The 25882-nt window shown below is 31.7% G+C and overlaps 1 protein-coding gene across 1 annotated transcript; it reads left to right on the top strand.

Annotated features, from left to right (window-relative positions):
• Window positions 1-282: 282 nt before the first annotated feature.
• Window positions 283-1121, top strand: LOC112027537 (ethylene-responsive transcription factor ERF024). The gene has a single exon (XM_024060197.2). It carries the CDS (start codon window positions 283-285, stop codon window positions 904-906), a length of 624 nt encoding a protein of 207 aa, XP_023915965.1. The 3' UTR covers window positions 907-1121.
• Window positions 1122-25882: the final 24761 nt, after the last annotated feature.

Here is a 25882-nt window from a genome sequence, read left to right as displayed (position 1 = left end):
GACGTTAATTAAGATAGTTATTAGTATTAATTATTAATATTATTTTTCTGCAAACAACGTAGTCCAACCCAGATGTCCAACACAAAGGCTGTCTTACACCCCAATCCTCAGCGAACGCAGTTCACAAACAACTGGTTTGCACTTTCATCTCTGAATACCTTGCTCTGCAACGATATTTTGCCCTAAATTTCCATCCCCATAAATGGCTTCCCTCATCCTTCAACGAACCAATCCCAACTTCCCGCCAATCTTCCTTACCTTAGTGAAAAGGAAAAAAAAACCATGCAGCATTATCCACAATCATCCACAAACACAAGTTCTAGCAGTTCTAGCAGTAGCAGCAATGCCTCTGTGACTGCTGGGGCAGCACCTCCGGCTAGTGGCCGCCACCCAGTTTACCGTGGAGTAAGGCGCCGCAGTAGTGGCAAATGGGTGTCGGAAATTCGTGAGCCAAGGAAGCCTAATAGGATTTGGCTAGGCACATTTCCTACTCCTGAAATGGCTGCAGTGGCTTATGATGTAGCAGCTCTTGCTCTTAAGGGCCAATATGCTGAACTTAACTTTCCCAACTCTGCCTCGTCTTTGCCCGTGCCTGCTTCCACATCCCCACGTGATATCCAAGCGGCTGCAGCCTCCGCGGCCTCTGCTATTGGGGCGGCTGCCTCTGCTATTGGGGCTGGAATAGATGTCTCAACTGGGAATGAAGGTCATGGGGCTCAACGCACAGGTGAGATGCAACAACCAAAACTTGGTGAATTTGTTGATGAGGATTTGATCTTTGACATGCCAAATGTTCTTGTCAATATGGCTGAAGGGATGATGCTTAGCCCTCCTCGCTATGACATTGCTGGGGATGCAGAAAACATTGAGGATCACACTGATCACAACCTCTGGAAATTTCCTTAGTCCACTACGTATCTTCAAATAACATATAATATGCAATATTTTCTACCATAAAAATAAAAAATAAAAAAAAACCTTTATTTATAATATAAATAATATATGAGGGAGTTTGCATTGGAAAGGTAGAATGCAAGAGAAGACAACATAAAATGCGTGTGAGAGTGGTTTGTTTGTTAAATAACTTGTACAGTGTTATCTGTATTGGGAATTTCTCTGTCTGCATCTTTCAGGCTTCAAGGTTTGGACAATGTGTGAATGATAAAAACTTTTTTATATAAATCCTGGAGCAGCTTGAGTTTATTTCATAAGGGTCTGAAAACTTCTTATTTTCCAATCCTCGAGGGCATAAATTCATCTCCAAAATTAATATAAAGCCTAGTGATTTCTTTTTGAAGCGAAAGCCTTGTGATTTCAGGTTACCATAATTTGATTGAAATTCAAGTAAAGTATGCACTATGCAGCAGAAAGTTTTGGCAAGAAATTTGTGTCCATGAAGTCGTCCATTATTGCCCTTAACTGCCACCAACTGAATTTGCAACTACCAACTTCCACACAGAGAATATTAAAAGAATCCATGAGATATTTGAGGAAAAAGATGCATAGAACCTTCAGCAAAATCAATATATATATATATATATATTTCTGTTAACTGAATCATAAACAGCATATCGATTTGCATCATGCACCAACTATATAAAATTACCGCACGATATGAGTCATCACCACCACGTCTACTCCTCTTGAACTTCTTCAGAACTAGAAGCAAAAATCAAGCCAAATACGCCTTGATCATATAAGGTTTTTTGATTGCATTGAAAATGGAATGGATAGTTTATAATCCCAAAGTTGTTTAGATGCTTCACCTTGAATAAATTATTCAGTGCCTCGAGGTTCCAAAGGCAAATATCATGAATGGTGGTTTGGTAAAGAAAAGCAAGTTGAGAGGCTTAGTCAAAAGAACACTCAAGACATTGATTTGAGGGTTTGATATATTATTCTACTAACCCTTAGTTTACATTTTTAGGATTTCTTTCTGGCCATACATTTTCGTGATTTTTAGGATATGGAACTCCCCAAAAAGGTTATGGCCTACCTTACCCTTTGTTGACGTGTCATTCTCACTAGTTTGGTTCCTCTACGTGGCACTCCAATAGTGGTGATAGTTTTCAAGGAATGTCGAGATAGATGTTGACCCTTTACCTTGCTTCGACCTTTCCAAAGGGGTCCACAAAGTCATGCATCGTAGGTGTAGGGGCATCCATGAAATATGGTAGTTTTTAGTTTTGGAAGTGAGAGTGCAAAGAGATGGGAGTGAGAGAACTTAGTGGGAAGCATGGAGATTGGAGAGGGATGAAATTATATATATAAAATTTCAATACTATAAAGTTTTAATACGCACCCAAATGGAATTAATCTTAATTAGCACTAAGAAGATGGAGCTTTGTTAAGATTAAAGGTTTTAAATAAAGCTTAAAATATTAGTTTGAGATGCCTAATATTAGCAACTACTCCTTTGGCACGAAGATAGATGTCTTTGTAACAATAATTATGTTGGTTTGATTTAGTTTGGTTTCTTATTAATGTTGGAAGGTTGTTAGAAGTGAAACTTGAACTGAAAACCCAATTTGAAAATATCTCAATCAAAAGGACTTTTTTTTTTTGGTGGGAAATGATAAGTTAATAATAAGGGTATATTTGGATACTGTTTATTGTTGAAAACTAAAAACACTGTAACAAAATAATTTTTAAATATATGAATAGTGCCGTATGACCTAGTTTAAAAAAAAAAAAAAAGTTGCGGAATGAAAGTGCTTATGGGTTCTGTGAACAGTGTACAGGATCCATATAGAAAAACGCTTCTTCTAGGAAACGCGCTTCCCAAATGAAGGCTAAAAGACAAGAAACTAAAGCAACTACAATTCCTAAGAGACTAAGCTCAATTTCTAATTAAATCTAAGTTATTTATGAGGACATTGATTCGAACTAATCTAGTTTGAAGTGGATTATTCCTAAATAGAATAACTTGAAGTGCTCTGATTCAAAATAAATTGGATAAAAGTGAATTGGTTAGAAGTAAACTAAAGAAAATCAAATAAGGGTGTCCACGAGTTGGTTTTATGCCAAAACTGCAACTGTCCTGGCCAAATCAGGTTCAGGATTTCCAGGCCTACTGCCAATCGGCAAGGAATTCAGTTTTGATTGGTTAGATAAAGCATCGGGTGGGGGTTGAGTTGGTCAAACTGACAACCGTAGAGGAACAATAGAAATTGCTTGAATTCGGTGAGATCTCGTTAGATCCAAAAAGTCCTCACTAGATTTATTGAGATCTTGCCATATTTGGTGGAGATCTTGTCAGATCTAGTAGATTTTGAGTAAATCATTGTCGAAAAAAGTCAAATATTGTCAGATTTCTTGGTTTTTATGGTCAGTCGGGTGGCTCGGGTTTTGGAGGAGGAAATCCGCCAACCGACTTGGCGATTTTGGATTCTGAGGATAGGGACTTGTTGCTGACTGTCAAAGTAGTCAATTCGGGCAATGGGCGGTTTGGATCCAGGCAGTTAGGTCAAGTTCCTGGGTGGCATAGACACCCCTAAAATCAAATCTTAAGTCATGATTCTAACATCAAACTAATGAAAGCTAGCACAAATTTATATTAAACCTAAACTAACAACTAAAGACCGCATCAAACTTAACTAAACTTCATTGAACAAGATTGCAAGTTACAAATGAAGCACTTACAAATACAAATTCCTCGCAAATATCCTATGAACTAACATATATTCTAGGAAATTGATTACAAATTATCTCTATAAATTATGTTGTGTTCTAGTATTTTTTTTTCTTGTAAAATAAGCCATGATTTATACTTGAGACTATAGCGGTTATTCTCAATTGTGCTTTCCACATGTTGCTTCCTTGTTGCATCTCAATAACTTGTGTTGCGCTACCAATAGGTCTCAACAACCTCTTATAATTGTTTGAGGCAACTGCTTCCTTGTTGATTGTGTCAACTAGCATGTGTCATGTGCCTGTGTATATATATTTTTTTTCCAGGTGTCTATCCCCTAGCACGCCACATGGATTAATGATTTTTTGCCATAACAATATTGTATATTGTATCATGTGCAAAATTGTCTAAAAGAGACCTAGCTATTTATATAAACACACAATATAAATCTATATAATATAAAAAAAGTAGGAGTATTAATTGTGCAACAACTAGCATGTGTCATGTGCCTGTATATATATATTTTTCCAGATGTCTATCCCCTAGCACGCCACATGGATTAATGATTTTTGGCCCTAACAATATTTGTATATTGTATCATGTGAAAAATTGTCTAAAAGAGACCTATTTATATAAATACACAATATGAGTCTATATAATATAAGAAAGTAGGAGTATTGTGCAAGTAATAAAAAGTGTTTGACCATGAAAAGTATGATGGGTATGGACCCTGAAGACCTATAAAATTAAAATTATGTAATACTCTAGTAATATTATATCCAGATATGCTGTCCAAAACATAAGCCGTCAGCCTCAGTAAGTAATTTTCGTTTTTGTCGTGCCAATATGATGAAAGCTTGAAAACCGATCGGTATAATTAAGTCCCAAATTGAGACTATAGATAGGCATATTGTAAGCAATTTCCACCCTACATCGTAACTAGAAGTTGAATGGTAAGCCGGTGCAAACTTCTTAGTTTTCCATTTAATTTTTAATTTTTATTTTTTTAGAATTTTAACCTATGACGTCTGCTTCTGATGATATTTCTTATTATCAAATTAAGACACTAATCAATTTTTGGTGTAGACGGGGATTGAACCTCAAATATTTTATTTAACAATCAGAAATTTTACTAGTTAAATTAACAAAAATCCATAGCTCCCATCTAATTAGTTTACTGAATACTAATATATATATATATATATATATATATATATTTTTGTTAATAGGTTTCTCATTCTTATTTGGCTTTCCCCCCAACTTTTTTTTTATACACAATGTGCTCTCAAGTTATTATTTTTAAATAAATCACATCAATATGAAGGTCTTTTATTATTATTAACGACTAAAATTTCTATACCACAGCCGCCAATGTCATTAGGTTTCTACGTACCAGTACTCCATTATCATGAGTGATGTCTAAACAAACCTTAGAAAGTGTGCTTACAATTACTCTGGCTGCATGTGTGGCCCAGTCACACAGTCACACAGTAAGACATTTAAGCAGGACTAGATAAGAATTAAGAAACAAGCTTATCTTCTTGTTCTTCTATTTTATTTTTTTAAATAGAGTTTCAATTTAGAGGGTCTGTTTTCTATGATTACGCAGTCTTAGACAAAAAACAAGCTTATCTTTTTGTTTTTATTTATTTTTTTATTAGAGTTTCAATCTATGACGTTTATTTTTTATTATTGTATTTTTTATTATCAGATTAAGACACCAATTAATTTTTTATGTATGTGGAGTTTGAACCCTAAATATCTTATTCAATTATCAAAGACTTTATTATCTGACCAAACTTATCTAATACTACATAGGTTAGTAGTGAATTTGGCAAAGTACCAATTTTGTTATATAAATTTTTTTATGGACAGTAGGCAGAGATCCATTAATGGTGGAAGTCAAGAAAATCATAATTAAGCATAAAACGATGGTTAAGCACCACAAAAAGGCTAATTATCACCTTTATTGAACATGCAAATTAAGAGGTTATGCTTCTCCTATTCATGCCTTCCGATGACATGAGGTAGGCCATCATAGTTAACTAGTGAATTGCGGCTTAGCCAATCAATTGAAGGCTATAGATTAATACAACCATAACACAACTGTCTTAATTAAATACCCAAATTATGAAATCGTCAAGATAGTAACCAATGACATCACCATTTTAGGTTAAGTAGTTCTCCTACTTCTAATCTTGCTAAAGATACATTTTGGGCAAGTTTGATGCATATATGATAAAGTTTTGTGAGGTTAGGAATTAGGAGTATTTATTTACTTTATGCAAATAGAAAAGAATATATTGATGTTACTAAGATGTTAAAAAATAAAAGAAAGATACTAAATTTACTATAATTTTTATAGTAAAAAACTTACGAACTGATTTGATAATTAACGTGATTGTGAATAGTTATAAAATTTTCCATATAGTTTGGGTGGTTTCAAATTAAATCCCAAACTTAAAAGAAAAAAGCTTTAATTGAATAATGATTTTTTAAAAATGAGTTCAATTTTCTTTCTCAATGAGTACAATTAACAAAAAGTAGTTGTAATTTATAATCTATGTAGACACAAAAAATTCTTCGATGTGACACTTTGACACCCAAAAGTCTAACAAAACAACTCAAAATATTCAAAAAAAATTAAATACAGTTTAATAAAGACGTGACTGTTTTGTGATTTTTTTCTCAATAAAATGCCACATAGTCTTCATATGTCGGTTCTCTTAATGTCCAAACAAATCTCATATTTAATTTATTTTTTAGACAAAATTTAGTTACAAAATTGATTATAATCTAAGGTTATAATTCTGCTCAATAAAATAAATAATACTACATATTTTGAAAATCTAATCATTAAATTAAATGTTCTTTATGCTCTTAACATACATGTCAAATTTTGTGTTAATTGAATATTATTTACTATATGATCTATAAGTTTATATTTTATGAATAATTTTAAATTATAAAAACTTGCAATTTAAACAATTTATTGATGACATAATTATTAATATTTAATTTTCTAGAAATTTTGCAAATATGGAGAATATAAGAAGAAGATGTAATCTAATGATAGAATTATCAAAATTCACCCTCAATAAAAAGATATTGAGTAAGGTTATAATTTAAGATTACAACCAATTTTGTAACTAAACTTTATCCTTACCTTTTTTATTTGTTGAGAAAATCATATTTAATTTACTTTTTTATTTTTATTTTTTTATTTTTTATATAAGATAGAAATTCTACTTTAGCCCAGCCCTTACTCCCATACCCTACAAAAAATTATACTTGTGGAGTGACCATTGCATTAAGGGTGTGCAATGGTCATATTCAATTTACTTGATTGGTCACTACTTTAACTTAAATAGTAACTCTTTAATTGAGTGAATTGAATTTTTTTTTTTAATAAAACAATAGAGTTTTAATTGAAAAACATTTTAAAATCTATAGTTTAATTTTAAACCGTTTCCATATATAATCTGTCCCCACTTTTTTAATAAATAAACATACAAAGAAGTCCTAAATGTTTCAAACACCCCTAAAATGTTGAAACACGTTGGTATTGTAGGAATGAGGTCACTCAATACATAGGATGAGGGATAATTGGCTTAGGAATAGGATCCCTCAATATAAAGGTTTTGGAGGGGGTATAAGATACTTCAGAATTATTACGGTTAACTCCCCATGGAATTCTTAAAATCATATTTATAAATTTTAAAATGAGTTTATTAGATTTGGCTACATAAATAAATACAAAATGGTATAACTAACATTTGGTTGAAAATGATATGGCAAAATCCAATATACTTATTTCAAAATTGATGGATATGATTACAAATTTCATGATAAAGTTATAATAAAACTCTTGAGGATTTTAATCCGAATAGACAAACAAAGATTAATAAAACTATTATTTAAACTTTCATAAAACCTAGAGATCTAAAAAAGGCATGAGTGAAAGAAATTTAAAAGGCAAGAGTTCTCGTAATGTGAGCATACATTTTATTTTGTTATTTTAGGATTCTTTGAAGATGCAAATTCAGTGTTATTGAGTATTAGAATTAATTAAATGGTCAAGGGACTTTTATGAAAATTGAATTTCCTAGAAGTGACTAGGCGTAAGTTATACTAATGGTGGGAATTTGATCGCTACTACTATGTTCGGTTGGAGTGAGAAAAGGAAAGATGAAAAAGAAAAAATTGGGGAGAGTGGGGGAATTAGTTTTTTTTCCACAATTTGATTGAGGAGAGAAAATGCGGGCTGATTTTCCACTTGGGCCCATGAAACAGAATTTCTCCAAAATGGAGAGATAGGGGAGAAAATGGGTGGATATTTAAAAGGACTTTTCCATATTCCCAACTAAATGGAGCCTTAGCCAAAAAACTTGGGAGAAAGGTCCGCGTAGCATTGCATGCAATCATAAATCTTGTCCCAGAAAGGATTGTGAGTTTGTAACTAAACCAACCCAAGGTTCGATTAGTCTATCACCATTTTATATCTACTTAAATTATTAATTATGTAGTAGAATGTAAGCAACTCATTTAAAAATAGATTGATTAGTTTTTTTGAACCCTATGGTAAAGTTAACCTAAGAAGTTTAAGCGATCTAAATCTGCTTCTCATAATGCCATCTCTGAGAGCCCAATCAATATATGTTCCACTATAGATTATGGTTTTTCCCCCTAAGAAATATATTATCTAGCAAAATACCCCCCAAAAAAAAAGGAAGAAAGAAAAAGAAAAAGAAAAGCCCCTTAATTAGCAATTGAATGAAAAGATATAAATTTTATGTTTCAAGGATCCTTTATCTAACATAAAAGCATAGAACGTTAGAAAAATGATGAAATTGTTACATTCATAATTTCTTAATAACTAGCTTTTGAAATAAGTACTAAAATTTGAAAATATATGATTGCACTTTAATTTTGTGTCAATTGTATTCACTTTCAAATTTTTGCAACCTTATGAATATGTACAATTTTTGCAACCTATTTATTGTACAATTTATGTATACAATTTTTGCAACCTTATGAATGTATACAATTTATTACTTATTAGATATAATTGTGATTATTTTTAATTGTATTCATGTACATTCAGAAGTTATAAGCTAATTTACTTATTTGCCTATTGTTTTGTCCTCAATAAATAGGTAGTTAGTAAACCGTGGGTATCAGTTAACTCAATTAGTAAACTCTTTTGTTGTTGAATAAGAGATCTGAAGTTCGATTCTCGTCTACACCAAAAGATTTATTGGTGTCTTGATTTGATGATTAAAAGAAAAAAAACAACCGTTAGGTACGGATACTATAAGTTAAAACTCTCTCTAAATAAAAAGATAGTTAATAGACCATTAAGAAATGGGTATAAAATAAAATATGCAAGGACAATTGACACATCAGCTTATCCGTATATGCTTTCTTTCTCACCCAATTCAAAAGTGTGCCTCCCAATATGAAAGGTTAGGTCAGACTTCCACCTCCCCACTTGCCTTTGTTTCTTCTTCTTTTTTATTTATAGATTTTTAAGTGAATGATAGTAGATTCGAGCCCTAGACCTTTTAATTGGAAGAATCTGACTATATTATTGAATTACAAGATTTTGGACCATTTTCCTTTCATAACCTGGTTATTTTAATTAATCTAAATAAATGGACAAATCCAACAAGGTTTTATTCTAACTAAATGAGTTGAATTACGTATAAATATCTTTTATTTTATGCTTTATTTAATTGTTTTGAAGTAAAATATTATTCGGAAAGTATTTTCTTATTTTTAGGTGTTTGTTTGCAAGTACTATGTGGTTAAATTTGATAAAATATTTTACAAAAACACATACTGACTTAAATGATAATGTAGTACGGATTATCAATGCATTATATCTATGATAGCCCTAATTTACCGGTTTGACATCTGATTTAACGCCTCCCCTAGAAAACAAACAAACAGATGGGTGAAATCCACTTAAATTATGTTTACTTCATTCAGATGTATTTCTCAATTCTTATACAATTATTAAGATAAAATTCCATATCATTCAAAGCGTCCAATCAATTTGATATTTGCACTGTAAACTACGCAGATTCAAAGTAATTGAAAAATGTACGAATATTCATTATCACAAACATCATAAACCTGCCTACCACTTCCTTGCAAGAATTTGACAAGTATCATTGAATATTTTACTTGGAATTGCAAATTGGCAATCCTATCTTCATGCTTTTCTTTTTCTTTTGTTCTTTTTCTTGGGTTGTGATTTGTGAAAGCAAGAGTAACGAACTTCAACTTTTAATGTCATGTTAGAACTATTACACTATACCTCCACAGCTTCAAACACTATTTTTCCTGCTTTTCTTATTCCATGACTTTGAAGTCTAGCCAATACATATGTTTTCAATGAATGAAAATGATAACTAAGAACACAGAAAAAGAACGAGACAAAGAAATGGAAGACAATCATCGTATGAGACAATGTAACAGTCCAAAATAGATACGATTGTACCATATTTTGTTGCTAAAAATCATATCAATTGGATGGGTGGTGAGTGCTGACCACATCACGTTATTAATTTTTCCTTGGGGCAATCCATACTGAGCAAGCAAGTCTTAGGGATAAGAAGCACAAGGACTTAGGCGCTGAAATTGTAATATTGATGAAGAAAATGATCCTTAAAAATCTGGACAAAGATCCATCCTGATCTTAGGCTCTTAGCTGCACTATGCAATATTGCTTGTCGCTTACAATTTCTTAGAAATGAGATCTTTGATATCTCCATTGGTTGGAGAGAAAAATTTCACAGGGACCGGACCAATTGGGTTAATTTATCCACAGGGTTAAGTTCAATTCTCTAGCTAGGCCCAAACTAGACTAGGCCATTTATTAGCTTGCAAGTATGGTAGCATAGTAGCATGTGTCTAGCCTGGTCAGAAGGACTATCGGCTTTTGATGGGCTGAAACCCATCTGCGCCCTGGCCCTCAAAATTGCAATGAGTGTGATGTTGCTTACAGGGGCACCGGAGAAATTGGCACAAGAAGCTGTAGATGCATTTCTTGATAATGGAATCCAGGGACAACCAATGATCAATCATGGTCATAAAAGTCATTTTTGGATGTAATTGAAGACAAAGAAGAAAGATTTTGTGAGACTCTACTTGGTAAATAGGAAAGTGGAAATACTATGTTCGCCCATTAATGTCATAGTTTAGTAAATTGTCTATATCAATAATTATCTCATACAGATATTTAGTATATACATCATTTCTTTCATAATATATGTTTCACAAATAGATTGATAGGGCAATGAGTTCAAATTTGAACTTGTCACAACCTAAAAGTTAGGTTCTACCCCCCAATGAGGAAACACCATATAATAATTTTAGTAAAAATTCAATACACCTTACGACACATAATCATAATCCAATGTGTGGCAGATATAGAGCAAATTTTGTACTATCCAAACCATTAATCGATTTTCCTATTAACTTCAAGGGATAGCATATCTAATTGATTGTGGATGACGTGTTATGAAATAAAAAATTTCAAATCTCCTTCTTCCCCCTTAGGGTCAAAACTTGTTAAAAAATACAAACAAAACAGTCAGTTTGCCCATTAACTCCATTAGTATTCAATGCAAGTTGAGCAGAAACATGCATGTAGACATATTGGCATTTCCCAACATCAAAAACCGCCCGCCATTTTCTTGCAAAGAGAAAACCGGTATAGTTGATAACTATCAAGTAATTTGAAATTGCTGTCTACCAATCTTTTGTTCTATTGCTATAATGGAGGAAATTTCAATCCATCAATTATAATTCCGTCATTTCCAAAAGTCTAAATTGTTTTTACAATTCTCGTTCCAGATACAACTTGAGGGATCTGGTATATTAACATCATCAATAATTTGATAAATTCACAGATTTATTTGTGCTCAACCTTGGTGGTGGCCCCTCCCAAATTCAGTGTACGTATTTTGAAACGTTCAGGCTTCTGTAATGAATCACCCGCTAGTCCAGAAATTGAGTTCGAACCAACATTCAAACCCAAGCTTTGCCTGGTAGTTGAAACTTGAAACATTCAAACCTCTTTGCTTGACAAGACCTTTCACTCTGGTTAACTCGTCAATCACTTCTCTTGCTTCTTCTGCTACTGTATTTGTACATGTCCTCAGTGGCATTGCTTGAAAATTGTAACAGTTAGCATGAACTGGGATTCTGTCTCCATGCATGAATGTTTTGGAACTATGATTTTGAGTATGAATGGCTGTTATAAGATTGAGGTGATAATGTGTCTTGGGGCGTGGGTGATGACTTGTAACACGTAACATTTGTGTGTGTGGGTGTGGAGGGTTGAGGAATTTGAAGCAATAACAGGGATTCATTGTGGACTTGGACTTGTATTACTGAGAGTAGATAGGGTTTGAAAGAAATAGGCTCTATAGCTAGGTTTGTTATTATGTTTATGGAAGACTTGTGGGTTTGGCTTCGGTTTATATATGGGAGGCCCTGACCAACTTTTACTTACCAAAAAATGAAAGGAAGAAATATTTAACATTTGACATTTCAATGTCCAGATAGCAACTTGTGGAACTCGAAGACTAGTTCTTAGTGTTGGAGAATTGAGATTTACATGTTATGAGTATATGTTAAGATCCCTTTGGTTGGAGATGTGGAAAAGTGGGAAAATCAAAATTGGTGGGAGCTAGGATGAAAAAGTTAGAGGATAGAAAGGTTTTTATTTTCTCCCCATTTTGTTTGTTTGGGAGTAGAAAAGTGGAGGGATGAAAAAAATGAGTTTGAATAAATTTATTTACATACTCTTGTTAAAGAATGATGCCTAATTAAAACAAAAAAAGTGACAAATAACCACAAAAAGAGCAAACACCCAAATTTATTATATAAAAAAAAAATCATGTCCTAAAAAAAAAATCACATCTAGTTAAAAAATAAATAAATAAATAAAGGCAACTTGAAGAAGTCCATGTGCACATGCATATGGGCATTTTTGTCAATTAAGAAAAAATGCATTTCCACTCAGTTTTCTCTCCATTTTGGGGAGAAAACATTTTGGTAGGCCCAAGGAGAAAACATTTGGGTCCCACCATTTATTTTCCATCCTTTTTACCCAATCAACACATCAAAAAAAAATTTCTTTCTCATTTTCTCTCCAAAATTTTCCGTTCACTTTGTTTTACATCCAAACAAACACACCCTTAATTTTGCGTTGACGTTGTCTATTGTTGGCAAAAGCAGGGTTAGCTAGATTCAGTGAGTTTGCAACTCACTTGCAAGGCTTTAAATCTGAAGATAAGAAGATCGAAAATTACTAGTGCACATACTAGAGTGTGCGTGATAAAGACACCACTCAAAATTTAGGTATATTTACTTGAAGTATTGCATATTAAATTTTCAACTAAATTAAAGCCTAAAATATCATTTTCGTTTCTAAACTTTCACAAAAATTCGTTTTTTGTTCCTAAATTTTCAAAAGTTTGTTTTTTATTCCTAAACTTTACAAAACATTCTACTTTTCATCATTCTATCTATGTTTGTTAGTTTATGTCTTATGTAGCATAACAGAGCACTGACGTGATAACTGACTTGGAATAAACCATTTTATCACACATACTCTAGTGTACACTTAGTATATGCAGTCACAATCTACAAGACAATGTGTGTACACTAGAGTGTGTGTGATAAAGACACCACTCAAAATTTAGGTATATTTACTTGAAGTGCAACATACTAAAATTTTCAACTAAATTAAAGGTTAAAATATTATTTTTGTCTCTAAATTTTCTCATAAGTTATTTTTTTGTTCCTAAACTTTCAAAAGTTTGTTTTTTTATTTCTAAACTTTACAAAACATTCTACTTTTCATCCTTCTATCTATGTGAACACGTGGCTTACAATGATTCGTGCATGTGGATTAAATATTTGAGTGCGACAAATTTATCCTTCACACTAGCCCCAGTCGTGAGTTAATCCTGATAGAAAATCTCCAAACTGGAAACCCCATTGCCCAAACATGAAAACTGAACACCCAATGCCCAACCCTTCCAGGGCTATAGCTTCAACTACAAACTCATTTCACAAGAAGTATTGCCGCACACATATAGCTTAAAATCAGGCAAAAGTTTTAAGTCCCAAACTATAAAATACTTTTATTTTTTGATCTGTTCAAGAAATTGTTGTTTATGCGTATCCAAACTTATCAACTAATTAATCAAGGTAGTGGGCTCCAAGTTATATTTTCTTTTCAAATCTATGAGCAAATACGGAATGAAAGGATTTTTGTCAACCAAGGGCTCAAGATTTCATTGGGCTCGAGGGTACGGGTTAGTGCAACTGTACCTTGCTTTTGTTGCTGGCGCCGAGATCGCTTCTAAGAGAAGCTTGGTGCAGTTGGTCGTGACTCGTGAGAACAAGGAAGAAAGAATCATTAAGGGGTAAATTTGTCTCACTAAAGTATTTAATCCATATTTACTAATCATTGTGAGCCATGTGTCCATATTTTTTTTTAAAAATAAAATGGTTTAATCTAAGTTAATTACCATGTCAGTATTCTGTTAGGCCACATAGGACATAAACTAATGGACATAGATGGAATAATGAAAAGTAAAATATTTTACAAAGTTCAGGGATGAAAAACAGATTTTTGAAAGTTTAAGGACAAAAAACAAACTTTTGTAAAAGTTTAGGAATGAAAATAATATTTTACCCTAAATTAAAATACATAATTGCTTTTAATGATAGGGGTGTCAAAATTGGACATAACCCGCGAACTCAACACGATCCAACATGAAATTAGGAAGTTATAAGTTGAGACTTAATGGGTTTATGTCATATTTGAGTTGACACGACTAACCTGTTTAATAAATAGGTTGGGTTAGTGTCCATTACATGGAACTCGTTTTATCTATATAACCTATTTAATTAAATGACATTTTACTAATATACTCTTCAAACCTTATGTATATAAACTTATTAGTTGTTGTGGTTTATTTTCTTTGACATATTATGATTGGTTATTTATGATATTGAGATATACTTTAATTTTGAACGATTATTTGTGATGCAGTTACTTGTTAGATCTAAATTTTATATTAAAAATATTTATTTGTTTGATATTTCATAATTCATATCAATTTGGTTAATACTAAAATTAGTTTTTTTTTTTTTTTTTTTTTCCATTTTGATAAAATCTGATAAACAGGTCAACACGACTAACCCATTTAATAAATAGGTTGTGTTAGGGTTGAGGAATCTTGGCCTGTTTAATAAATATCAAGTTAGGGTTGACGTATATAGTCGAATGCTCATGAGTCAACACGATATGAACCCGACACGCTGACATGAATTGCCACCTTATTCAATGATAATGAAACACAAATAATATAATCTTTTTCAATGATAATTAAGTTCAGTACCATTATATACTTGAATTTAATTAAAAATCTAATGTATTGAAACTATGGAACTCTACATAAATTTTATCTGTTGAATTGTACAAGGATAAGGATAGAATAACCTAAAATTTATAATGATAAAATTTAGTACTAGATAAGCTACAAAAATTACAACATAAGCCGAATTTATTATTATACTAATTATAAGCATTTTGTAATAATATTGATAGTACTTCTAGAATTTTTCCAAATGATAGTGGTAGTAAACTAGTAATGATAATTGAAAAAAAAAAAAAAAAATCTTACTCATTTTTAGTCGAAATTCTATTCTCTTGCTCACAAGATGATATTTCATTAACTTGAGTCGATCCAACATAGGTCCTAGGAGAAGAAAATTTATAAAAATTAATATTTGATGAAACTTTAAGAATCAACAAACAATTAAAAGGAAAGAAGGCAAACGAAACAGGCCCTTTAACATCTCAAATATCAGCCCAATGGACTGAGGCTAGTAGGTTTGAGATGGGAATTGGACCTAATCAATTGCAATCAAAAGCCCACCAGAAAGCTTATGGGCCAAAAAAGTTGTAGCCTTTTTGTTGACTATATTTTCAAATGTTTAGAGGTACCAATTGTTGCAAAGGCCGACTGACCATTTTGCATTATCCTCCTTGCTCAGTCGGCCTTTGCAACCCCTCCTCCTTCCCAACCCCTCCTCTTACATCTACTATTCGAACTTTGAAACGCTCTACCTAACTCAAGATACTTTTGAAGGCTTACCATAGTTTACTTCATCTATAAAATGACAGACTCCGGAGACAGAAGACAGGTCCTAAGTTTTAGGTCCTAATTTCCAAGTTCAATTCTTAGTTCAAAGCTTAGGTCCAAGATAGTTCTCTCTCCCTCCGAAAAGACTTTTGTAATCATTTCTCTTGTAATCCTGTAACCCTTCCCTTCAGATAGATATAATCTTGTAACCTTTTACAAATTTTACTTTGTAATTTTGTAACTCTTCAGACAGTGTTTTATTTTCAAGCTTATATCAAAGACAGTAGTTTTCAGTTTTAATCAAAGACTAAAGTTTTTATTCAAGTAAGATTTTACTAGTTTCTGTTTTCATATTCCATATTTCGTTTTAACTTATTTTGAATATATCTATTTTGCTATTTTCTTCTTTATCATCTATTTTATCATTGTTTTTGACCCAGGAGAGAGCACAGCAGTAATATAGAAGCATAAACACTGATAAAATAGATGATAAAGAAGAAAATAGCAAAATAGATATATTCAAAATAAGTTAAAACAAAATATGGAATATGAAAATAGAAACTAGTAAAATCTTACTTGAATAAAAACTTTTATCTTTGATTAAAACTGAAAACTGCTGTCTTTGATACAAGCTTGAAAATAAAACATTGTCTGAAGAGTTACAAAATTACAAAGTAAAATCTGTAAAAGGTTACAAGATTATATCTGTCTGAAGGGAAGGGTTACAGGATTACAAGAGAAAGGATTACCAAAGTCTTTCTGGAGGGAGAGAGAACTATCTTAGACCTAAGCTTTGAACTAAGAATTGAACTTGGAAATTAGGACCTAAAACTTGGGACTTGTCTTTTGTCTTCAGAGTCTGTCCTTTTAAAGATGAAGTAAACCATGGTAAGCCTTCAAAAGTAACCTGAGTTAGGTAAAGTGAACTCAGGTTAATTTGTCAGTAGAATCTTATAGAATCTTGAACAGTAAAAGTTTTACTATTCATGAATAGTAGTTTGTCTGGGAATCTTTTAAAATCTTTTACACATGCTGGTAAACAGTAATGACTTAAAATCTATTCTGTCTTTGTCTGAACTCTTTTATGTGCTCACTTGTTTGGATTCTTTTATGCATGCTAGTAAACAGTAGTGAAATAGTAGTGACTTGTGAACAGTGGCGGCTCTAGAAATTTTGTTTAGGGGGTTCATTAAGAAATTTAAATTTTAAAAAAATAATAATAAAAAAGAGAACTTGAATATATTGAATTATAGACAAAAAAAATACATGAATTTTTAGAATTTCCTTCTACAAGTTTTCAAATTTTGAATTGTTACACGATAGTTTATTATAAGTATTTATTGCTAATATAGGTAACTATGACCATTTTATTTTGTTAAGTTTGTCTAAATTTTTATTTTTATGCAGTTTTTTTTTTTTGGAGAAATAGTAATACTTATTAGAACATACACAAAAATAGTAATGTTAGTATTTTTATGCAGTTAATATTATATATTTGTCATTGTTTTTATAAAAATATTTAAATTAAATGACTAAACTCAACTCATTGGCTCAACATTAATTATTGACGCACACAACCACACTTATTCATACATAAAATAATTCACTACGTATTTACTTAACCAATCAAGTACTTGAATAATCACTAACTTTGCAATTTTTTTCTTGAATTTTTCTAACTTTATGACAAAAAGTTATTATAACATGATAACTATACACACTCATGTAACAAATCCTCTCTATTTTCTACTTATCAAATTATATAAAATTATTTTATATTTATATTTTACACAGAAACATCCATGCACATGTCATTATTCACACAAATGACATTATAAAAATAAAAAAGTAATGCATACAATCAATATTAGACACACTCATACACATAATAAAAAATTTATAATAAAAAGTGTCACTTATAATTCACAAACACTACTTACTCTTACTTTATAGTGAAAAATACTTATAATAAGGGTGCATAAGATATAAGATTTAAATCAAGGTGTGCAAAAATATTTTTAAGAAAAAATTAATGTATTAAACTAATAAAATATATATATATATATATATATGTATGTATACATTTTTTTTTTTTGAAGTCAGGGGGTTCAAATGAACCCCCTGACCAAAGAGTGACGCCGCCCCTGCTCGTGAACATCTTTCTGTATAATTAGTTTGGACTGTCCTGGACTGGCCTGGATCTGTTATTGAGTTTGATAAACCTTTTTGATCACCACATGAATACACTGTCATTACTGACCTTGTATTCAGAAGGGATATTGTCTCTATTGAGACACCTTCATGCTTTATCTGAAATCTTCATTAAAGATTTCTATTTTGGCAGAATTCGATCTAGGATTTTAGCCTTAGAATGGCTATCTTGCTTGCTAGGCAATTGACAGTTAATTTTAAAATTATCTAATTAAGGCCATTATGTAAGCAATAGTATATTATGTAAGCAACAGTATGGTCTAAGCAAATATTATTTTAGAAGGAAGAGGAAAGAATAGAACTAAAAGTCATAATCCTATAGTACAAGGCAAAAATCTTGACATAAAGCATGAAAAAGACAAAGCAAAAGAGATGTTTGTAAGTTAGAGTAATGCAAGGATACGTAGGAAGCTAGATACAAGGGAGGAAGAAAGACAAGTCAACAAAGGTAGGAAAATAAAATTTTAATTGACATAAAAACTTTCAAAATTTCTTTATATATATATGTGTGTGTGTGTATACTTAAATGCTACTACTACTGGGTAGAAGAATAGTATTTTCTACCATTGTGGGAATCTCATCATCTGTCACTAACTCAATTTTATTAGTGGCCTTCGAGATGGAAATTTCTTTCAGTAAATGTATATCCTTGGGGATTGGGTGTAGAAGGAACTTAAAGAAGACTTCCGTTTCCATAATATTAGTACATATTCCATTATCTATCATGAAAAAAGGGCAAAGTAGAGCCAAAAAAGGATTTCCTAATATAACTTTAAAGGATAACTTATCTGTTAAAAAGAAAGGTGTTCTGAAATTGATTCCATTATTATATATGTATGCCTTAGTTAGTTTATTACTTATTTTAAGTCTATCACCATTAGCCTAAGTTAATCTGTCTATTGTTGATTCATAATACTTGGAAGGTATTAATCCTTCTTGTATGCAATTCATATTAGCACCTGAATCAACAAGGGCAATAACTGTTAATGAGAATTCTTTATGAACAATCAAAGTTATTTCAGTATACCATTTCTGGAATATCATTCTATCAATTATATTTAAAAATTCATCTTTATAATCATCTTCATGAGAACTTTCACCATCTCTATGAGAACTTTCACCAGTATAATTTTTTCTGTCAAAGAGAGAGGAGTCTGTCAAGGGTTCATTACAATATTTAATTCTATCTTTTATGCTAATTACTTGTGTAGTTATCTGTTCAACCCTCCCTTTTAAGATGAAATTTTTAGATTTTAAATCTTTCAGTTCATTTTTTAAGTTATTAATTTCTGTTTGTAAATACATCATAGTTGTAGGTTTATTGGGTTTAAATCTATCAGTAATTTCTGTAAAATTATAAGTTGACTTATAATCTTTTAGATCTATTTCAGTTTGAGTTAAAGATTCTTTTAATTTGGATAAGTAATCTTTCTTAGATTGTAGGTCTAGGAGTCTGTCTATTAAATCCATTATTATATCTTCTTGTTTTGTTAAAACACTTATTTTTAATTTTCTTTTACAATAACAGTTATAAGGATTATTACAATTACATAATTTGATTTTCCCATTATCTGAAGAATTGTCTGTCGACGATGAGGTGATGTCACAATTATCTATCTGGTGAATCTCATTATCTGTTTCATCACTGTCTGTTTGTTCTATTATACTTATTGATTTATCTTTTATCTTTCCTGATAAGTCAAGTTTATTTATCTTTCTTTGAAAGTTACAGTATCTACTAGTGTGTCCCTTTTTCCACATTTGAAGCAAATAATGTCTTTATATCTATCACTTTTCTTTCTTTTGGACTCTTCTTTCTTTTCTCTAGTTCTCCCTTTATGATATCTTCTATTATTGTTCTTATATCTGTCTGTATCTTTCTTTTCTTTGTTCTTTTCCTAGAGGGAGCAATCAATGGTTCAAATCCATATTGCTCACAAAATGTTCCTAGCTCTTTTTTAGCATACCTTTTTTCTTTTTCTATTTGATTTTTTAGCCTTAGATCATTACATAGCCATAGACTTGTTTTATTAATTGAAGATATTATGTTTCCATATGTCAAGCTAGGATAGTCTATAGTTCCTTCATTATTAGCTATATCAAGTCTAACTTATTGAGCAAAGAAATAAGGTAAGCCGGCAATGAATTTTTCTTTCCAGTAGGATTGTTGGCAATCATTCCTACTTAATACTTTTGAAATAAAAACATCTTTATACCATCTAAAGTTTGAAAGTTGTGGACATCTTAAATTAATTAAAACATCTGAAGCTCTTTCTTTATATTGATTAGGATCTCCAACAAAATGTTTAGTTATGGTTAAAATTAAAGTATTAACCACATCTTGTGAAGGCTGTTTGTCTGTCATTATAATACTTTCATTTGTTTCTCTTTGAACTGTTGTTAATATTTCATTTCTGTCATCATTATTTAAATAATGATCCCACCAGCCTTTCAATTGACCAGTAAAACTAGTGACAATTAGATGGGCGATCTGGTGGTCCTGTTTTCCATGATATTTATAAACATTAGTTAGCAAAGTCATTTCATGTAAAAGGTTTATTATTTCATATTCTGACATTCCTTCAATATTCCATTTATAAATTAAGTCTGATGAATAAGATGAATTGACATAAGTATGTCTTTCTTCAAATTGTAAATCAGGATTAGGTTTAGGATACCAATTCTTTCTAGGGTATAATTCTTCAATTCTTCCTTTTTTGCGATCTTGCGATGAAAATGCTAAAGTTAATTTATTAATTTGTAATTTGTCTGTAAATTGTGATTCTAAATTATCTACATCTAATAAGTCTGTCAAATCTGTCAATTGATTGTCTTCTGATTCTTCATCCTTTGAAGAGTCAGTTTGTCCTAATGTTATAATATTCTTGTTTTTTAATGGCTCTATGTCCTTTAGTGATTCTAGTTTCATTAAGTCTAACTTTTTATTTATTTCATTAAGTAAATCATCAGTTTTCTCTTTCATGGGTTTCTTTAAAGGTGATCTAAGGTGAAGAGGTATTTCATGGGGGATAAACAAAGGGGTATTAGACGCGTTTTCTTTTTTTATGGAAGTAGAAGGGGGTGTTATTCTGTCTTCTAAGTCTTGTAGCTTTTAACCAATTGATTTTAGATAGATATTGGTGTAATTATTCTATTGAATTATACTATCTAGGTTTTTATTATCATCACTTAGACTAGGTCTTTTGATAGGAGTAGCCAACAATTGGACTCCACTGTTCTGGTTTAATATGATTGATTCAAAGGGTGGATAGTTTGATATACTTTCTCATGATTTTCTGTCTTCATCCATGACAATGTTTTTTTCTATTACACTTATCTTTTTGTTATGATAGTCCAAAAAGTAAAAGAAACTAAAATGTGTCTGTAAATCTGTCACCATTTCATAATATTTGGTTCTTAAATTATTTCTTTCTTGTTCATTGTATTCTTTAAAAAATTGGTTTTTTCTGTCACTATTTTCGGGTTTTAAGTAGTCATATTTTAATAATTCTATATCTAAAACAAATTCTTTAGCTAAGACATTGATTTGTTTGTCATCTGTAAATCCTAATATATCTGTGTGGATAGGAGAATCAGGTTGAGGTTGGGGCTCATAAAGGGCTTGATGAACATTAGGGGTTGGTTGTGTGGTTTCTGTTGGATAATAGGTTGGTCCAGTCTTTATTGAGGTTCTATTAGTGTTTATAGGTGGAAGGTGTATAACTGGAGGAAGATTTTGGGGAGGTAAAGGTCTAGAATCAAAGAAAGGTGTCTTAGAGGAGAAGGAGCTTCTAGGGGTAAACATCATAGGGGACTTTCTACTTGTAGAACTCCTGGGTCTTATGAGGCTATCAGTGTGTTTGTCATTATTATTAAAGGAAATGATAACTGTACCATCAGTATTTTGGGCTATAAAGTCTGGTTCAGTGTTTTCTATTTTTGGTGTGGGAGCAATAGCCTCAAGTTGTGATCTTTCAGGAAAGGTTATATCTTTCCATTGTATCTGTTGAGGTACACACAGTCTAGTGTTTCGGGTTTAGGCATGCAAAAGGAGAGTCTGACCTTTAGGGGAAGGATTAACTGGGGATTGAGGGTCAAGGGTGGTTTTCATAAGTTTATAATAAATCCTATAAATAATAGCTAAAGGTTCTGAGCCTTCTTTCATGTAATAACCATTTATCTTTATATTCAAAGTTAAGTGTCCATAATAGTTTTGTTAGATAAGCTTAAAGCAAAATTAGGATAACAATTAAAATATACAGGTCCATTATGTAAACTTGTTTCCATCATTCATAGGACTGAGTCATTAAATCTTAAATGTCTATCATCTCTTAAACATGTAAAAATGCATTTAGAGCTTCTCTTGTTAATGGTTTTATAGCTACTTGCACCAAACCAACATGTAAAAATGCATATTTCTCCCTATGTCGGTTGATCAAGTCTATTAAAATAACTAAATTGTTTCATATTCATTAAGTAAAGAGTAAGTTCTTTTAACAGTTTTTATAGTGTAATCTGTCAAGAAAGATAATTTAGAAAAAGAAGTCTGTCTGTAGATTTTATCAGTTTTTTTTTTTTTTTTTTTGTTAGTATATTCCATTTATTTCATTCTAACAAATTTCTATCTATATCTTGCATGCTATATTCCTCCAAATTAACTATCTTATCATTTTCCATGTTCAAATTAGTGTGTGCCTGACCTAAGTGTGTCCTAGCAACGGATGATGAGCGACTAAATATATTCATTCTACTTCTAAGCAATGGAGAGAGCACACAGTAATATAGAAGCATAAACATGATAAAATAGATGATAAAGAAGAAAATAGCAAAATAGATATATTCAAAATAAGTTAAAACAATATGGAATATGAAAAAGAAACTAGTAAAATCTTACTTGAATAAAAACTTTTTCTTTGATTAAAACTGAAAACTGCTGTTTTTGATACAAGCTTGAAAATAAAACATGTTTGAAGAGTTACAAAATTACAAAGTAAAATCTGTAAAAGGTTACAAGATTATATTGTCTGAAGGGAAGGGTTACAGGATTAAAGAGAAAGGATTACAAAAGTCTTTCTGGGGGAGAGAGAACTATCTTGGACCTAAGCTTTGAACTAGAATTGAACTTGGAAATTAGGACCTAAAACTTGGGACTTCTTTGTCTTGGAGTTGTCCTTTTAAGATGAAGTAAACATGGTAAGCCTTCAAAAGTAACCTGAGTTAGTAACTCAGTTAATTGTCGAGTAGAACTTGAATAAAAATTTTACTATTATGAATAGTATTGTCTGGGAATCTGCTAGAATATCTATGGAAAATCTATCGGGGTACGCGTGCAATTAATATTTTGTTAAAATATCTCTCTAGATCTTTTTGTCTGGATCTTTCTGTTCTGCATGCTTGTGAATAGTAATCTGCCATCCTGTCATTTTGTCTTATCTGTCACATGTCATAGGGGTCTTGGGAATCTTGAAATGCTTCTGGGTGAGTCCTATAGTTTGGAGAGGACAATTCCATTACTGTGTCATCTTCATCATTTGATATCTGTGATGCAGCTTCAAGCAGTTGCTTTTTAAGCTGTCTTCTGTCTGAGACGGAGGCAAGCTGGCACTAAACTTGACTTTTTTCTAAAAAAATTAGAATTTTCTGTCTATGAGGAAGAGGTCCTTTTTGTAATTCTTGACAAATATGATCAAAATTAAACTTATTCCACCATTTTAATTTAAACTTCCTAGTGAGCATGGGAAAAGGATACTGGGGATGCTTTTCTATCTTGTATTCCCATCTAATGATCCATGGGAGATTTGGACACCTGTAAAAGAACTACAAAAGATGTGGAAAATCTTTAAGATGCGGTATGTTTGGTTCTTTCTTGAAACTTTCATAGGCTTTGAGGAGACCAGGAGGAAGAATCATAGCTTCAGGACCATAAGAAATCCACCAATCAATAAACCATCTTGGTACCATCATGTCTTTCTTTCTATACATATCAAATCGAAAAAACCAAGTGTGTCTGTGAATACTGTTTTGGAATAAAAAGAATCTGTCCCACGCTTCCATATAGTCATAATAATTATAGAACTGAGGCTCAAAGGTTTGGGAAAATTTCCTGGGAATTCATTGGGAAAGGGTGAGAATCTGTTTTATGACTACTTTAGAATAATCAATTATGTTTGGGTCTTGGGAGCAAGGCATATGTGTAACCAGGATTAAGTCTGTGTCAACTAAAACAAACTCATAGAATGTCTGGGTCATTAATGTTTCTGTCTTAGGGTGCTCCCATCCTGGGAGTAACAGCTGACTGACTAATGAGAGGGGATTTGTAATGTGCTGGTATTCTCTTTCAATCCATAAAATAAAATTCCAGGAGTTTTTCGGGAGTTCAACATTGTGATCATCTTTTGGAGCTTGGGCTTGAGTTCGAGAGGTAGAGGGTCTGTCCGTTGATTGTTTAGAGGGAGAGGGAGAGGTTAACGGGGGAAAGGAAGAGGCAACTATGTTAAATGGTGTTTTTAAAGGAGGAGGAGTTGAAGGCATGGCATAAGACTGTTCAAATGTTGGATTGGAGCTTGGGGAAAGTAGTTGGAAAGGGTTTGGGCTACTAGGTATTGGGGTTCTTTCTTGGGGTCTGTTTGAAGAGAAACTAGGTGAGTTGAAGGAAGGACAAGGGAGAAATCTGCTAGAAGGAGGAGGGATCGGTGGAGCAGCATAAGACTATCTAGTTCTGGGTTTTGGGGAGTTGCTCTTTTCTGCAGGGGAGCTCATCTTTCCTGTAGAAATTCAAGGGTTAAGAAATCAGGAATAGAATTGGATTCTCCTTTAATATATTAAATATCAAAGTCAAAAACACTTAAAATAGCTTGCCATCTTGCAAAACTTTGTTTGGAAACAAGATTTTGAACATCTTTCTGTAAAACTTCTTTAGCACTTTTACAGTTAACTCGGATTAAAAACTTTTGGTTAAAAAGATCATTTTGGAATTTTGAAACACATAATATAATAGATAAAATTTCTTTTTTAATAGTACTGTAGTTCTGCTGGGTCTTTAGCATCATCTTTTGTTACTTGTTTTAGGATTCCACCATAGCCTATATCAGAAGCATCTGTCTCAACAATTTTGAAAGCATGGGGTGAAGGAATAACAATACAAGGGAGTTGTTTAACATATTTTTTTTAATCTGTTGAACTATCATAATATGTTTGTCTATCCATGTAGGGGAATTCTTTTCTACCCTTTTATATAAGGGCCTACATATTTTTCTCAGTCCTTGAAAATAATCTGAAACATAATTTAAGCTGCCAAGAAATCTTTGTAACTGATTTTTATCTTTTATTTCATCCGAAAATTTTTCTACAAATTGAATGGCTCTGTCAATGGGACTTAAGGTTCCTTTACAAATATTATGTCCTAAAAATTAGATTTTTTTCTTGGAATAAATTTATCTTAGTGGTTGAGACAACTAATCCATTGTGTTTAATTACTTTGACAAATATATCTAAATGTTTCCAATGGTCATCAATTAATTTAGAGAAAATTAACACATCATCTATATAGATAATTGAAAATTCTATGAAAGGTGTAAATATATCATTCATTATATTTTGAAATTCACTTGGTGCATTTTTTTAATCCAGAAGGCATAACATTCCATTCATAATGACCAAAAGGAACTGTAAAAGCAGTTTTATATCTATCTTTCTCCATCTATTTGTATTTGCCAAAATCCACTTTTCATATCAAATTTAGAAAATATGGTTGCTTCATGAAGTCTGTAAAGTAAATCTTTCTTATTAGGAATAGGATATCTTATATATTGTAATGTTGTATTTAAAGGTTTATAATTTATAACTAATCTTGGAACTCCTCGTT

The sequence above is a fragment of the Quercus suber genome, unplaced genomic scaffold, assembly GCF_002906115.3.
Source record: "Quercus suber isolate HL8 unplaced genomic scaffold, Cork oak 2.0 scaffold_505, whole genome shotgun sequence".
NCBI classification, from domain to species: domain Eukaryota; kingdom Viridiplantae; phylum Streptophyta; class Magnoliopsida; order Fagales; family Fagaceae; genus Quercus; species Quercus suber.
The sequence above is the reverse complement of the archived record's forward strand: the minus strand, read 5'-3'. Positions and strand labels throughout refer to the sequence as shown.

Bases quoted from the DNA above. Each gene is read 5' to 3' on its own strand.
- LOC112027537 (XM_024060197.2), top strand. From the start codon at position 283: ATGCAGCATTATCCACAATCATCCACAAACACAAGTTCTAGCAGTTCT.